This window comes from Pelobates fuscus, chromosome 5 (genome assembly GCF_036172605.1).
Source record: "Pelobates fuscus isolate aPelFus1 chromosome 5, aPelFus1.pri, whole genome shotgun sequence".
Lineage (NCBI taxonomy): Eukaryota > Metazoa > Chordata > Amphibia > Anura > Pelobatidae > Pelobates > Pelobates fuscus.
The window spans coordinates 10110895-10128034 of NC_086321.1; the positions used below are offsets into that span (position 1 = coordinate 10110895).

At 45.0% G+C, this 17140-nt stretch overlaps 1 protein-coding gene across 1 annotated transcript in view; it reads right to left on the reverse strand.

The window, feature by feature from the left end:
• Nucleotides 1–11990: 11990 nt before the first annotated feature.
• The window catches only part of DNAI1 (dynein axonemal intermediate chain 1), a 135045-nt gene continuing 129895 nt past the window's right edge, over nucleotides 11991–17140 (reverse strand). The window contains exon 21 of the mRNA XM_063456699.1: nucleotides 11991–12191. Within this exon, the coding sequence (XP_063312769.1) occupies nucleotides 12087–12191 (105 nt within the window). The 3' untranslated portion in view covers nucleotides 11991–12086. The remainder of the gene's footprint in view (nucleotides 12192–17140) is intronic.

The following is a 17140-nucleotide window of genomic DNA, read 5'->3' on the forward strand; positions in this document are numbered from 1 at the left end:
AATTGTGACAGCTTGACTATTGTAGCCTATTTTTATTTATTTTTTTAGAATTTATTCACAGTTATTATTTGTTTAGTGGATAACCCTACCCTTCTCTCAGTCTTTCATTCCCTGGTATCAAACTATATCCAACGCAGAGTGCACTCATAGGACTGAGGACTAAACAAAATAAGATTAATTTAAATCAGACATTCAGCAGCAATCAGTCAATGTTTCATTCCCATTACTGGACTATTCAAGGTTATGGAGATTAATCTTTTCAATCTTTTGGGTTTTTCCACCTGTATATCGGTCACAGTTGGCACAATTAATGTTAGGGCTGGTGTAAAACATTTCCAGGGCTGCTTTTTATTCCCAGTCCGGCCCTGGTCAAGAAGAATTAGTATGGAGTAGTGGCCTTTTGATTTAGCTGCGATTAGGTCATTAGTAACGTTAATAAGATCATTGCAATAATAACATTATTACCATGTTATATGAACATTCTTGTAAAACAATGGGGAAACTGAAAAAATAAATAAAAATATTATCAGTAAATATTTAAAAGACATTAAAAAGTGTTTATAAATACAGTTATGTATATCAATAAAAATATAAACATAAAATAAGACACATCAAATTAAAACACTAAGTTCCATATCAATATATAGACCCTTGGGAGACAGTGTGTCCAAATAAAAAATCAATTTCATCTCGCTTTTGCTGAGATTAGAGAACACACTGCCCCCCTCCAATGAGCCTTACATGTTGATTACCGAAAAAGGTCAATTGGCTTGGGTCTTTGTTGTGGTAGTCCAAGAAATGTTGAGAAACACTATGATTGCAGTTACCTCTACTTATAGTATATACAGGGGCGGACTGACCGGTCGGGCACTTCGGACATGGTCCGAGGGCCCGGCCAGGAGGGGGGCCCGGCCGCCCCTTTAAATGCTGCAGCCGCCTGAGCGCTCTCAGGCGGCTGCAGCTTCTCACCTCCCCTCCCCGTAGCGTGGCCGAGCTGCTGTGCGGTCCGCGGTGCCGGCCGGAGTGATAGGAAGGTGCACAGTGTGCACCTTCCTGTCAGTCCGGCCGGGTACAGGAAACAGAAACTCCTGTTCCGCGCGGAACAGGAGTTTCTGTTTCCTGTACCCGGCCGGACTGACAGGAAGGTGCACACTGTGCACCTTCCTATCATTCCGGCCGGCACCGCGGACCGCACAGCAGCTCGGCCACGCTACGGGGAGGGGGTAAAAAGAGAGAGGGAGGGGGGGAGTTAAAAGAAAGAGGGGGGGGTTAAAAGAGAGAGGGAGGGGGGGTTAAAAGAGAGAGGGAGGGGCGGGGTAAAAAGAGAGAGGGAGGGGGGTAAAAAGAGGGGAGTAGGGGGGTAAAAAGAGAGAGGGAGGGGGGTAAGAAGAGAGAGGGAGGGGGGTAAGAAGAGAGAGGGAGGGGGGTAAGACGAGAGGGGGGTAAGAAGAGGGGGGGTAAGAAGAGGGAGGGGGGGTAAGAAGAGAGAGAGGGGGTAAGAAGGGAGGGGGGAGTAAGAAGGGGGTAAGAAGAGGGGGAGGGGGGAGTAAAAGAGGAAGGGGGGAGTAAGAAGAGGGGGAGGGGGGTAAGAAGAGCGGGGAGGGGGTAAGAAGAGGGGGGAGTAAGAAGAGGGAGGAGTAAGAAGAGGTGGGAGTAAGAAGAGGGGGAGGGGGGAGTAAGAAGAGGGGGAGTGTAAGAAGGGGGAGTAAGGAGAGGGGGAGGGGGGAGTAAGAAGAGGGGGAGAGTAAGAAGGGGGGTAAGAAGAGAGTGGGAGTAAGAAGGGGGTAAGTAGAGGGGGAGGGGGAGTAAGAGGAGGGCAATTGCCCCCTCCCCTGTCCGCAGGCACCGTGCGGGCAGCCGGCAGGGGAGGGAGGAAGAGAGGACCCGGGAGCTCAGCCTGCAGCTCCTCTGGGTCCTTCTTGCGCGAGCACAGATCGTTGCCGCGGTTACCACGGCAACGTTACGGCTCTTGCGAGAGTAAACTCTAGCCCTGGAGCTACGGGCTAGAGTTCACTCTCAACACTGTGACCACCAGGTATTCCTGGTGGTCGCAGTGGTGAGAGTGAACTTTAGCCCCATAAACACAATGCCCCCACACACCATACACATTCACACACTGCCCCCCATACACACACACTGCCCCCCATACACACACACCATACACATTTACACACATACATTGCCTCACACACACACACACTGCCCACCCATACACACACAGCCCCCCATACTAACATTGCCACACACATACACAGCCCCCTCGTACACACATTGCCCCACACACCCTACACATTCACACACTACACCCCCTCACACACACTGAACCTTTCACACACACTGCACCCCTTACACATTGCACCACTGCTCCTATACCCTACTACAGCCTCATATCCCAGCAGACCCCAGGTAAGTTGTCAAACTGTTCTTAAACGGTTTGACTACTTACTCTGAAAGGGGGGTCCGGCCCACCTGGCACCATAACGACTACACAGAGTAGTAGTGGTTATTGTGCATGGATTATTTCTTTAAATAATCTACGAGTGCCCCAGTAGCCAGCAAGCCAGCCAGCCCACAGGCTGGCCGGTAGACAGCCAGCCAGCCTACAGGCCACCAGTTAGGCTTAAAGCCAGCAAACCCACAGCCTGCCAACCGCAGCCAGCAAGCCACAGCCTGCCAACCAGCAAGCCGCAGCCAGCAAGCCCACAGCCTGCCAGCCGCAGCCAGCAAGCCCACAGCCTGCCAGCAGTAGCCAGCAAGCCCACAGCCTGCCAGCAAGCCCACAGCCTGCCAGCCGCAGCCAGTAAGCCCACAGCCTTCCAGCAAGCCCACAGCCTGCCAGCCGCAGCCAGCAAGCCCACAGCCTGCCGGCAGTAGCCAGCAAGCCCACAGCCTGCCAGCAAGCCCACAGCCTGCCAGCCGCAGCCAGTAAGCCCACAGCCTTCCAGCAAGCCCACAGACTGTCAGCCAGCAACAGTAATTAAGGTAAGAGGAGCCAACTTGGCCTAGGTATCAGCTATGTTGTGTTGCTATATTGTGAATAGGAACCAGAGTGTTGGAGAGACCCCCCTCCAGGCCCCATTAGACTCCATTGTAGTCTCTAATGGGACCTGGAGGAAATTCTTTCTAACACACTCTCTAAAGGACACTGAGATAGCCTCTGCTAGAATGCTCCCCCCCCTCCATGGCCCATTAGCCCTCAATTGTAGTCTCTACTGGGGCCTGGAGGCGACTGTTTCCAGCAGGGACACTGAGATGGCCTCTGTTAGAAAGACCCCCTTCCAAGCCTATTAGACTCCATTGTAGTCTCTAATAGGGCCTGGAGGGGATTCTTTCTAACACACTCTCTAAAGGACACTGAGATAGCCTCTGCTAGAAAGACCCCCCTCCATGGCCCATTAGCCCTCAATTGTAGTCTCTACTGGGGCCTTGAAGGGATTATTGCACTTTTGTTCTTTGTGTCTAAAAATTGTGTAGGGTGTGGCTGGAGGCGGTGCATGGAGGCGGGACATGGGTGGCGCTTGCTGCGGAGTATGGGTGGGGCCTGTAAGGGGGCCCTTGATTTATTTTGCCCGGGGGCCCTGAGGGTTCTCAGTCCGCCCCTGAGTATATATATGTTCTCGTATTCTGACCTTCAGCTGTCTTGATGTTTATACTGAAGGTCACATGGACATACGGGAACATATATGGCATTTTTGGAACTGCATGCCAAAAATGAATTGATATATCTTTGATTTGTTTTGTGAGCAAGGAAGAATTCTTTATTTTTAATTGTATCTGTTTCTTATTTTACAGCCTCTGCAATCTCCACAATAGTAAAAACCTTTTTTGGACGGAATCATTTGGTCAGTAAAATTAGTGTTCGCTTTTTCTATATAATTAATAGTTACATATTGTTTCAAATCCCGAGCGCCCCTCTATACACATTTCGGTTTATAAATGTAGCTAATTCATGATCCTGTTGTAAAATATGCCAATGTGCCAGATAGACTGAAAAGAGAAGACTTCATAGAGTAAAACACATTGCCCAAGCTGCCTGCCCCTCTCTTCACTCTCCACAGCCATGGCTGAAAGTTGCATTGCTCCAAGGTTCACGCCTCTTAGTAACTAAGCAAATAATACATGAGTTGGTGAGTGCCCTACTTACAGGAGATGGGAGAGCGCATGCAATGCCATAGACGGGTAATGCGTACAATTTCACAACTCAGATACAATTATTTCATGAACCAGAAACTGTAACAAGTCCCATCAGATCTGAAAGGAATTAGTTTGAAATCTGATTTCAGAGGGCAGGTGCTGCGTTGGAGGTTAGAATTGAGAGAGTTTGTTCTTATAGACCTGCTCGAAGCAAAACTCCTATATATTGACCATCTCCTCTGTCACGTTATAGCTGTCTACAAGGCACTAAACTCGACTAGTGAATACAAAATGCAGCGAGAAAAGAAAATACAAATCAGCTCTAGTTAGAGTTTTGCTACTTCAACCTTAATTTACAGCTTAGTATTTGTTTCACTACATTTCGCTATAAATAAATGGCTGGCTCGGACTGTTTGTTCTAAATTTCTAATACACTTTAAATACATTCCCTGGTATTTATAGTTTCAATATTTGGTTTGATGAATAAGAAATACATTGTTGGCTATTATTATTTAGGATTTTATCATGTGTTCAAGGTTTTCCATGTTTTTACATACTGTTTTTTTAATTATAAATGACATCTTTAGTTTGGATCTCTCACTGATTATGTTCTTTCTGGAGGCTGATGAGACTATACGTTCAGCCCCACCTTTTCTAGATCTATGTTGGACTTTGTGATTACTATGGACGCCACCAGTAGACCGTAACCAGGAAGTGACGCGACTTTTGAAACGATACGTCACTTCCGGTTCTTGGATCTACACTGAACTTTCCCTGAATATACCCTCAAACAAGATGGCGAAGGAAATATGACGGAAGTGACGAGAATAACTATCGTATCACTTCACCCGACATTATGTACAGATTGAAGACAGCTGTTATACACACACCTCCCGGATAGAACACCTACGATTGGGCGGATCTTGGATGAAGTGACCTATGAGGAAAGACTCAAGGATTTAAAAGACGGGTATAGAAAGGAAGCAAATACCGATTGAGGAAGCCACAAGACGTGGCGAAACGCGTCTCGGCAGGATTGGAGCACATTCGATTTTTATTTTGTATATTTGATATATGTGTAACCTTTTGTTTAATAAATGTAATATCTTTTACTTCAAGTGCTATTACACTCCCACTGCTTCCTGGATTAAAGAAGGGCAGTGTCCCCCTTTCAGAGACACAGAAGCTGCATATGCCAGAGCCAGGTCCAATTGGCTCTGAATCAAGTGAGCAAGATCTTTACTTACCTTTAGCCGTTCTCACATTTTCAACTGTACTTCACCAGTAGCTGCTTTGCTTTTTGTTTTATATCTCCCATTGAGTCAATACGGATAAAGACTGAAGAGGGCCTGTGTCCCCTTAGAACACATCTGTGGCGAAACCAACCTCGCCACTGTGAACTGGAGAAGCCTGGTATCTCGCCTACTCCCTTTGGACTATGGACCAGACTTTAAAAGGGTTTATTTTCCTGCAGAAAGGCTTATGCGTGCCTTTCTGCCGGGGTGTTCGGTAGATTCCAACTACCGAACGGGGGACCACCGGGGAGCTGGAGTGTGCTGCCAATTGACCGCCCAGAATCTGCGGTTAACCGCAGCTTAATTGGTGAACGCTGGGTGGCCTTTGTTCGTTTGCCGAACACGTGGCAGCGGCCATTTTAACTCCCGAACGGCCAGTGGTGTTCAGTGCTCAAACTATGGAACTGAAAACGGACACTTTATTGCGCGAACACCGCTGAGCCGCCAGCCCCCTTACCTCGGCATTCGGGAGTGGAACCGACTGGCTGTTCATTCGGTAGTTTGACCGTATGAACAGCCTCACCCCAGAGAGCCATGCCATGGAGCCTATTCGTGTAACAAAAGACTATGTGAAAGACTTTGGCTCCATGGCGATTTAACTATATGTATGTGATCTGAGCGCCATTCGGTAATAATGTGCGCTCAGATCTAAGCTATCTGGGGATATATTGCATGTATGTGTTTTATGTACTAAATGCCTCAATAGGTAATTTTGTGTCTTTTACTGTCTTTTTGTCTGCCATGTGGGTAATGGAGTTTTGCCTCTGTCCTTGGAGATAATTGAATTACTTCTCCAATTATCTCCAGGCCAGGGAGGAGGGATTGTGATGTATTGTGGGATTGTTTAAAGGTGTATGTCTGTGATTGGTCCGTGGCCAATATGTTTCCCAGTTTCCCATCTGGTCCCCTAGGGGAGTGTCCACCAGGTGGGAAACCTGCATAAAAGCCGGGCAGTGAGCCCCAGTAAAGTTGTTGCTGCTTAACCCTGAAGGTGAAGTGTCGTCTCATTCTTGGGGGGAATTTGACTGTATGCCGATTGCCAGGAGTGTTAGCTGTTCGTATGGCTTTTCCTGTTCGGCTGCTTCCAGGGTTCATGTGTTTCCTGTTCGGGAGTTGGGGGATTCGTGCAGTTTGGAGTTCGGAAGGTTGGTGATTGCAGTAGCTGCTGGTCTAGCTGAAAGGGGATTATCGCCTAAACGTTTTTTATCCCTTTGTGAGCGAAACAGCCCGTTACAATTGGTGGCAAGCGGCGGGATCGTTCCTACAACCAGAAGGACAGCTACAGGGCAACACCATTCCTTGGATTACAAAGTGAGGGCAACGCCAGTAACCGTACAGCGACCCTATCGACAAAGGAACCAAGGTCGGCAGAGCAAGCATGGCGTCTGACTACACTCAGGAGGAGTTTGACAGAGAGGTTGCCATGCGGCTGGCTTACTTTGGCCCCAACCCAGAGGAGAAATACGTACAGTTTGTGAGAAAATTGGCAGCGGAATACCTGCAGTTCCTGGCAGACCGAGCCAGGGGTATCGTCCGCCCTCCCCAGCTGCAGAGTGCGTTCCGGAGAGCCGGAGGTGCCGGCCTTCTGCCACAGCGGCAGTGTGTGTCCCAGGGAGCTGAAGGTGCCGTCCTTCCTCCCCAGCGGCAGTGTGTACCCCAGTAAGGTGAAGGTGCCTTCCTTCCTCCCCAGCGGCAGTGTGTACCCAAGGGAACTGAAGGTGTATCCCAGGGAGCTGAAGGTGTTGTCCTTCCTCCCCAGTGGCAGTGTGTATCCCAGGGAGCTGAAGATGTTGTCCTTCCTCCCCAGCGGCAGTGTGTACCCCAGGGAGCTGAAGGTGTCGCCCTTCCTCCCCAGCGGCAGTGTGTACCCCAGGGAGCTGAAGGTGCCATCCTTCCCAGCGGCAGTGGGTATACCAGGGAGCTGAAGGTGCCGTCCTTCCTCCCCAGCGGCAGTGTGTACCCCAGGGAGCGGAAGGTGCCGTCCTTCCTCCCCAGCGGCAGAGTGTCCTGCAGGGAGCAGAGACCGTCAGTCTCGCACCCCAGCAGCAGGACAAGATATTGAAAGGGGAGACAGCTGAGAGTGTCAGGGAGAGGAGCCTGCTACCCCCTCTCCCCAGCAGCAGTTTACAGTTCAGAGAGAGGAGTTTGTTACACCCTCTCTCCAGCGGCAGCCTAACCCACCAAGGGGAAATGTTAAGCCCCACAACTGTGCAGGTGGGACCGTAGTCTCTGCACTTGCAGCACCAGGGGTAAGGACGGTCGCACGGTTCCCCAGCTACAGAGCGGCGTAGCCAGAGGGGAGACAGTCGGTCTCCCCCGCCCACAACCAGGCTCCAACCAGGCTACTTCCGTGGTAGCACTGGCACCAGGGCAGAGTACCGCTGGTCTCTGCCCACTCAGCAACCCACCAAGGCAGTCTACCAGCCCCCCGCACAGCCGTGGTGAGGCACCTGGAAATGGACAAAGTTCTCCTCTACTCAGGTGTAGTAACCAGTTATTGTGGGTGGGCTGTACTGCTGTTTCTGTTTTGTGGGTGGGTTGCTGGACTAACCAGGGCACTGACCGGCAGGAGGTCAGATACCCTGTTAGTCTAGTTGGTAAAGGGGAGAAGTGTGGTGAAACCAACCTCGCCACTGTGAACTGGAGAAGCCTGGTTGCTCGCCTACTCCCTTTGGATTATGGACCAGACTTTAAAAAGGTTTATTTCCCTGCAGAAAGGCTTATTCGTGCCTTTCTGCCGGGGTATTCGGTAGACTCCAACTACCGAACGGGGGACCACCGGGGAGCTGGAGTGTGCCGTCAATTGACCGCCCAGAAGCTGCGGTTAACCGCAGCTTAATTGATGAACGCTGGGTGGCCTTTGTTCGTTTGCCGAACACGTGGCAGCGGCCATTTTAACTCCCGAACGGCCAGCGGTGTTCAGCGCTCAAACTATGGAACTGAAAACAGACACTTTATTGCGCGAACACCGCTGAGCCGCCAGCCCCCTTACCTCGGCATTCGGGAGTGGAACCGACTGGCTGTTCATTCGGTAGTTTGACCGTATGAACAGCCTCACCCCAGATAGCCATGCCATGGAGCCTATTCGTGTAACGAAAGACTATGTGAAAGACTTTGGCTCCATGGCGATTGAACTATATGTATGTGATCTGAGCGCCATTCAGTAATAATGTGCGCTCAGATCTAAGCTATCTGGGGATATATTGCATGTATGTGTTTTATGTACTAAATGCCTCAATAGGTAATTTTGTGTCTTCTACTGTCTTTTTGTCTGCCATGTGGGTAATGGAGTTTTTCCTCTGTCCTTGGAGATAATTGGATTACTTCTCCAATTATCTCCAGGCCAGGGAGGAGGGATTGTGATGCATTGTGGGATTGTTTAAAGGTGTATGTCTGTGATTGGTCCGTGGCCAATATGTTTCCCAGTTTCCCATCTGGTCCCCTAGGGGAGTGTCCACCAGGTGGGAAACCTGCATAAAAGCCGGGCAGTTAGCCCCAGTAAAGTTGTTGCTGCTTAACCCTGAAGGTGAAGTGTCGTCTCATTCTTGGGGGGAATTTACTGTATGCCGATTGCCAGGAGTGTAAGCTGTTCGTATGGCTTTTCCTGTTTGGCTGCTTCCAGGGTTCGTGTGTTTCCTGTTCGGGAGTTGGGGGATTCGTGCAGTTTGGAGTTCGGGAGGTTGGTGATTGCAGTAGCTGCTGGTCTAGCTGAAAGGGGATTATCGCCTAAACGGTTTTTATCCCCTTGTGAGTGAAACGGTCCGTTACAACATCTACTCGTTAGATATGATCCTGTCCTTATGTGGCTCTATTCCATGTGAGTGTATATTAATTATACTACACTATACTATACTACACTATATTGTGTTTCTCTTATTTATCTAGCATATTGCTGCATATCGATTACGTAAGTGACGATTTCTAGCGCTCCACTACTGTCACTGGTGGTAATTGGTTTCCACTCATATCACTTATATTCACATATATTGCGTGTGTTGTGAAGGAGATACTCACACTTTGTGGTAGCTGCTTACTTTCAATATTCAATACTATAAAGCGCCTCTACACAGAACACTTTTTGTTTTTTGTTAAATTCTGTGGTCATTGTGCCCAGAGGGGTATCAGCTACAACTCACTGATGAGGTCCAAAAAGGCCAAAACAATCATCTGGTGTGGCTGTATCCCTCGTGTTCTCTATGTAATGACATAAATGAGCAAAACCATTGAAACCTGAACAGGGATTAACTGAAGGAACTACTGAGAATTCTCTGAGATTTTGCCTGTTCTCAGATTTCTCATATTCTCTGGTTTTTGTTCAGCTAATCGGTCCGTTCTGTAAAATACTGGTTGAGTAAATACTACTGCACCAAGGCTAAACTATTGCAGACTCTGTGTGTTATCTGTTGACGTGGTCCTGATATTGCGTTTTACCACATTATGTTGTAGATCATTATAATTAGTAACGACTGCCGTTGGGCAGTTAACAATGTTAAATTAATCCCATGGTTCTGATCATTTCCAACAACATTTTTGACAAAAAGTTTGACAAAAAAAAGATCCCTATACCTTACATGCAGTCGAGGTTAAGCAATCACACACTCTGTTTAACACATCGAAGTCACTGAAAACACTTTTCAACTAATTACTGATGACAACTAATTACTGATGACCCTGATAATAAGTAAATGGTTTTGCACTTCAGCAGAACAAACCCCATGAGTTGGTGATGTGTGGTCGTAATGTCAGCAGATTTCTACAAACTATTCCTAGTTGATTAATTAAAGCAAATTAAGTAAAAATGTTACACTAATGTAAAAAGATAATAAAACAAGAAAAAATAGCAAAAAAAAAATACCTCACCCCAAATAATTAAATATATATATATATATATATCCCCCCAAACTCCATACATAAAGACCCAATGTCGATTTGTAGCAGAACAGGCAAACAACACACATATGAAAGAGGTTAAGCAGGTGGGTCAGGTCCTTCCAGGATGGATCCATTTTTGACAATTTAAAGGGACACTATAGTCACAAAAACATCTTTATCTTAATGAAGCTGGTCTTGTATATAGATCATGCCTTTGAAGTTCCGCTGCTCAATTCACTGACATTTTGGAGTCTAATCACTTTTGTTTCAGTTTATGTAGCCCTAGCCACTCCTCCCCTGGCTGTGATACACACAGCCTGCATGAAAACAAACAGACATGGATTCATTTTTAATCACATGTTAACCTACTTTAAAAGTTGGTATCTCTTTCTCTGTAAATTGAACTTTAATCACATACAGGAGGCTCCTACTGGGTCTTGCAAGCTATTAACAGAGCAGGAGATAATAATTTCTAAATTAAACAGAATTTGCAATAAAGGTAGTGTAAACATTAGATGACTCTTTACAGGAAATGTTTAGGAAGGTTGTGGAAGTCACTTGCAGGGACTAGGGCTGTATAAACAAAGTGACTTAACTCCTAAATGGCAGAGAATTGAGCAGTGAGACTGCAGGGGGATGATCGATACACCAAAACTGCTTCATTAAGCTCAAGTTGTTTTAGTGACAATAGTGTCCCTTTAAGTTATTATTCAGTGATTTGATGGAATCATAGTGCCTGCAGTCTGTATACACATACATTGTTTAAGCCCTATATTGATGGAGTTATAACCCCCGGCAGCGTCAATGGGACGTCAGCACTCACAGGATACTGGCAACATACAGCCAATGGCAGCAGCTACGGGGTGTGATGTCAGTGAAAAGGATCAGAATGAGAGCGAATTTGGATCTCAGCATGGGACTAGAGTATGTTTATGCTTTATTTTTCTAAACTTGATGGGGGGGTACAGCTCAGCAATGGTTACTCTAACCAAAAGCAGAATTTTCTTAAGACAATAGTTTTTAACATTTTAATGTTCTGGTGCAATGAGACTGACCTGTTCAGCAATGCAAACACCACAGAAAGGTGCTGACTCATAGAAAAACATGTAAACATACAAGATCACATGTTTAGCAAAACACGCAGATTCATGAAACCACACACAAACACAAAAAGCACAAACACATGAAACTACACATACACACACACAGAAAACCACAAGACACATGAAACTACACATACATACAAAAACACAAGACACATGAAACTACACATGCACAAACACGCACACACACACAGAAAAACACAGACACGTGAAACTACACATACACACACCAAAACACACAGAGAAAAACACAGACACGTGAAACTACACATACACACACTAAAACACATGAAACTACACATACACACACACAGAAAACCACAAGACACATGAAACTACACATACATACAAAAACACAAGACACATGAAACTACACATGCACAAACACGCACACACACACAGAAAAACACAGACACGTGAAACTACAAATGCACACACACACACACAGAGAAAAACACAGACACGTGAAACTACACATACACACACTAAAACACATGTACACATTGACACAGGGAACTACATGTATATACATACGTACAGACATATACACACACATTGCGTTAATAAAATATCATAGAAATCGATATTGAAAATAAAATTATTTATTTCTAGTGATGTGAAACAGAAAGTATTTCCCCTAAAGGGAATGCGTGTTATTTGATGTGGTTCGGTATGGAGTGATTTACTTCTCAGGTGTGGAGTCCGGTTCTCTCACCAGCGAAAGCAGTTTGTCTAATTTGGCCACTTCCACTTCAGGACCCTTCTGAATTTCTTGGCCCTTCTTTTCCTGAAACAAAAAGTGAACAGGAAGTAGAATCAAATTACTAATTGAATAATAAAATATGTTATCTTGTCTAGACTATCCATTGGAAGAGAAAGCTTTAATATTCAAGAAACACATTTCTCATGTTTAATGGCTGTTTCCACAATCAGCAGATCATACGGCAGGTGTTCAGGACCCACATTCCTACGAATACATCAGTCGCTCGAATTACATGTTGAAGGTTAATTAGTGATATCACTGAGATCTAATCTCTCAGCTTCTCGGAGAGCCTGGTACATTACTATCTTGTTACCCAGCAATTATCCTACCGTCCATAAACACATATGTCCAGAAACACACAAGTGACATGACATGCGTGTGAGCAAAGGACAATAAAAATGATGGAACCTAATGGCTGGCAAACTGTCTGGAGACGTGCATCGATAAATTAAGTAATTAGAGATATTTATTTTAGAGAATGGGCAGGTTAAATGGCTTAGTTGGCCTTTTTCTGCCTCTGTAACTGTAAAGGGTTAAATGGTTCCAGGAATACAGGTACGCTGTTTACTGACTGTACCAGGAGGGTTTGCACTAACAGAGACACCGTAACCTTTCATTATTAAATAATAGCACACGTGATGTGGTCTATACGCCGCGTTTTGGAGAATTTGACTTTTAGTGTCAATAAACAGAAATTAAAGCCGACAGCATAGACAGCATAGACCGCATAGTCTACAAATCATCCAAGTGGGAAATACATCAAAGTGATGCGGAACGCAGATATACATATTGAGCCAAAGTATAAAATAAATAAAGTAAAATGGTTCACTTATTTAATGGACTGATTTATCTAGAAACATCACTGAACCGATCTTAAAACGATCGTGGATTTTGTAGAATAGTCCAAGATGAACGCTTACACCAGTCTCTACATATCCTGTTCACTATGGAGATAAAGACTAGTAAATAAGAACTAGTGATAATTGGGTTTTATTAAAATGTGTAGACTACCTGTGAAACACAAACGCTTAGTCTGCTGCAGTTACTGCCTATAATAAGATATATCCTATTACTTATAAACGTTCTATCTCCATTCGTGTCTGCACCCAAACAAACCCCGAAACCCCAAAACTAAGCTGCCCTTGGTTCGGTTCTGTCCAGGGCATGTATAGAGACTGTGCCTAAAATACTTCTTAAATTACCCAATAATTAGCACAAACGTGTTTCCACGTGATCTGGGTCCACAATAAAGAAACATTGACTATATGCCCGGTCATTTACAGCTCCTGTATGTTATCACTTTATCTAAATACTAAGAGACAGAATCCATCTGATATAAAGACCAATCTAGGATATTCTAACTCTGAGAATACAAAGAGCAATCTACAGTAAACACACATTATCCTGAGCCAATCTCCTTTATACAAGACACTGACATTTTACATTAACACAAAATAATATTCCAGCTCTGGAAAATGTCAGATCTCAGAAATACGCAAAATGCACTGTTTTTAATACACTGAGCGTCGCATCCCCGAATGCTATTTAGTACTTTGCTTCCAATGCAGAATCACGCAGCTTTCAATGGAACCAAATATATCAGACACAGCATTTTAATATAGTTATTATATAAGACACGTGCGAGCTCCATCGTTATTCTCCCCCAGGGTACTATTCAAATAAGTAAAAAGAATTTATTTACGAATCTAGTCCGCCCAGTCACTGCAAACAGTTATTAATTCTCATTCACAAGGCAGGAGCTGCAGAAACAAATGGAAAATGGCAGTCATCGCAATCACAGAGTATTATCCTGAGTGCTGACTTGCTAGCCCCCCCTTCAAACGATAGTCTATATCGTTAACTCTTTCAGTCAGCTAACACCAGAACCGGTTAAATAAACTAACTGGTGCAGGACTCAAACAAGGGTCTATGTTTATACGCCAGCACCGGTTCTCGGATAATGAGGCTGGGTGTTTTAGGAATCCTAAAGCTGCTGGCTCATAAAGACATATATTTTTAACAATGATAGGTGAGCTGGAATAAGCCATTAGAGTCCAGTTGCGGCGTGCTTTACAGCACTCGGTTCGACGCTTGGCATTGTACTTGGTGATGTGAGGCTTGCTTGCAGCTGCTCGGCCATAGAAACCCATTCCATGAAACTTCTGCGGCAGTTTGTGTGCTGATATTAATACCAGTGGAAGTTTGGAACCTTTGTGATGGAATCAGCAACGCGTTGGCGACTTTTACGCACCATGCGCCTTAGCACTCGGTGACCCCGCTCTGTGACTTTACGTGGTCTTGAATTGATGTCGTTTCTAAATGCTTCCACTTTCCAATAATGCCACTTACAGCTGACGGTGGAATATCTAGCAGGGATGAAATTTCACAAACTGACTACCTATCACAGTAACACGCTTGAATTTACTGAGTTTGTCCCATTATTTTCACATATGTTGGGAAATGCAGACTGCATGGCTAGGCCCTAGATTTTATACACCTGTGGCAATGGGTCTGATTGAAATACCTGAATCAGGTGTGTGTCCCTATACTTTTGTCCATAGTGTATTAACATATCAGGGAGCACCGTATCTCTCTGGTAAGATGCTGATCCTATGGCCAGAGTGCCGTATAGAATGCTCTGCTCATGGGCCGCCGAGCCCTCCGCCCTGTATATATTGCATGCATGCATCTTGTGAGTATTCTGAATCCTATACTTTGTAAAGCATTGGGATGAGAAAGCACTGATTTTAATCCAGACACCAAATGCATCCGGTCAATTTCTGCAGATTTGCTTGGGGAGACAGAATTCCAACCATATTAGCTTTAGCAAATATGACAATTGCCATTGCCGTTGGAATTCGGTAATTTTAACCAGATTTTGTCCATTTGGACATCCGGTGTTTAGTGAGTAACCCCTGTGTGAGTTTTATTGCTGTGGAGCTCTGTGATACACTCATACACACGGCATACTATTATGATTTATTACTGTGGAGCTCTGTGATACACTCATACACACTGCACATTACTGTGAGTTTTATTGCTGTGGAGCTCTATGATATACACATACACACTGCACATTACTGTGAGTTTTATAGCTGGGGAGCTCTGTGATACACACACACACACTGCATATTACTGTGCGTTTCATTACTGTGGAGCTCTGTGATACACTCATACACACTGCACATTACTGGGAGTTTTATAGCTGGGGGGCTGTGTGATACCCTCACACACACACACACACACACACACACACACACACACACACACACACTGCATATTACTGGGAGTTTTATTGCTGTGGAGCTCTGATACACACACTGCATATTACTGGGAGTTTTATTGCTGTGGATCTCTGTGATACACATACACACTGCACATTACTGTGAGTTTTATAGCTGGGGAGCTCTGTGATACACACACACACACACACTGCACATTACTGTGAGTTGTATTGCTGTGGAGCTCTGTGATACACACACACACTGCATTTACTGTGAGTTGTATTGCTGTGGAGCTCTGTGATACCCTTGCACATACTGCATAATGGTGCATTACTGTGAGTTTTATTGCTGTGGAGCTCTGTGATACACACACACACTGCATTTACTGTGAGTTGTATTGCTGGGGAGCTCTGTGATACACACACACTGCATTTACTGTGAGTTGTATTGCTGTGGAGCTCTGATACCCTCGCACACACTGCACATTACTGTGAGTTTTATTGCTGTGGAGCTCTGTGATACACACACACACTGCATTTACTGTGAGTTTTATTGCTGGGGAGCTCTGTGATACACACACTGTATTTACTGTGAGTTGTATTGCTGTGGAGCTCTGTAATACCCTCGCACACACTGCACATTACTGTGAGTTTTATTGCTGTGGAGCTCTCTGATAGACACACAGACACACACACACACACTGCATTTACTGTGAGTTTTATTGCTGGGGAGCTCTGTGATACACAAACACACACTGCACATTACTGTGATTTTGAACATTTTACAATCCTCAACTATCTGTAACACAGTTTCAAAAAGTAAAATCCACAGGCAATCTTCTCTGGCAGGTTATTCATTGGTGTGTATTGAAATACATGTAGAATCACAGAGATTCTCATCTGATGAGATCTTTATTGAAGCTAATTATCAAAAACATTAACGCAGACGTATCCTAACGACGTATCGGGAATCATTATATAAAGTGTGCCATGCTTCAGCTAAGCTGCTTTACATTATTATTATCTAAGCGGCTTTAGCATACTTACTTTGAGTTATTTCTGGGGTTAACCCTTTATAGGAAGCATCGAGGAGGTTCTGTGGTGTAATAAACACACATTGTGTTGGGAAGTTAGAGAGATTAGTGACACTTTGTGTTCTTTTATAAAGTGTAACATAACAGCCAAGTCCCAGGGTAGTGACGGTGATTGCAGTATCAGACTGGCTGCTTCAGGGGGTGCGTGGTGTCTGATTAGTCAGTGTTTTATGGGACTGCACAGGCGTACCTTTCCCAAACTAAGCGGCACACTTACTATTATTAAAAAGAATCCGGTATTGGGGATGGGGGCGATAGGCTTTCATTTTATATTGGAAAGTTGGGTTGCTAAGCATTACACAGCGCATGATACGGAGTGGGGCTTTATTTACAATTATCTTAACTGACACATTGGGGATTCATTCACTAAATTGTAGAGAAATAGAATCTAAACTAAAAATTCTCTCTCACTGGAGAACGTTTCCAAGTCCATTTTGTTTTTAATTCAACTCTATTACTTGTTTAGCAAATAAACCAGCTAAAGCCTTGTGCCACCCTATACACTGATCACCCACTGACAGGTGAAGAACATTGATCATATTGTTACACCGTCAAAGGATGGGATAGTCAGTTCTAGAATTTCATCCTTTGGAAGTAGGAAACGTGATCAAGGTAAAAGATCTGAGTGATTGTGACCAGGGTCAAATAGTGATGGC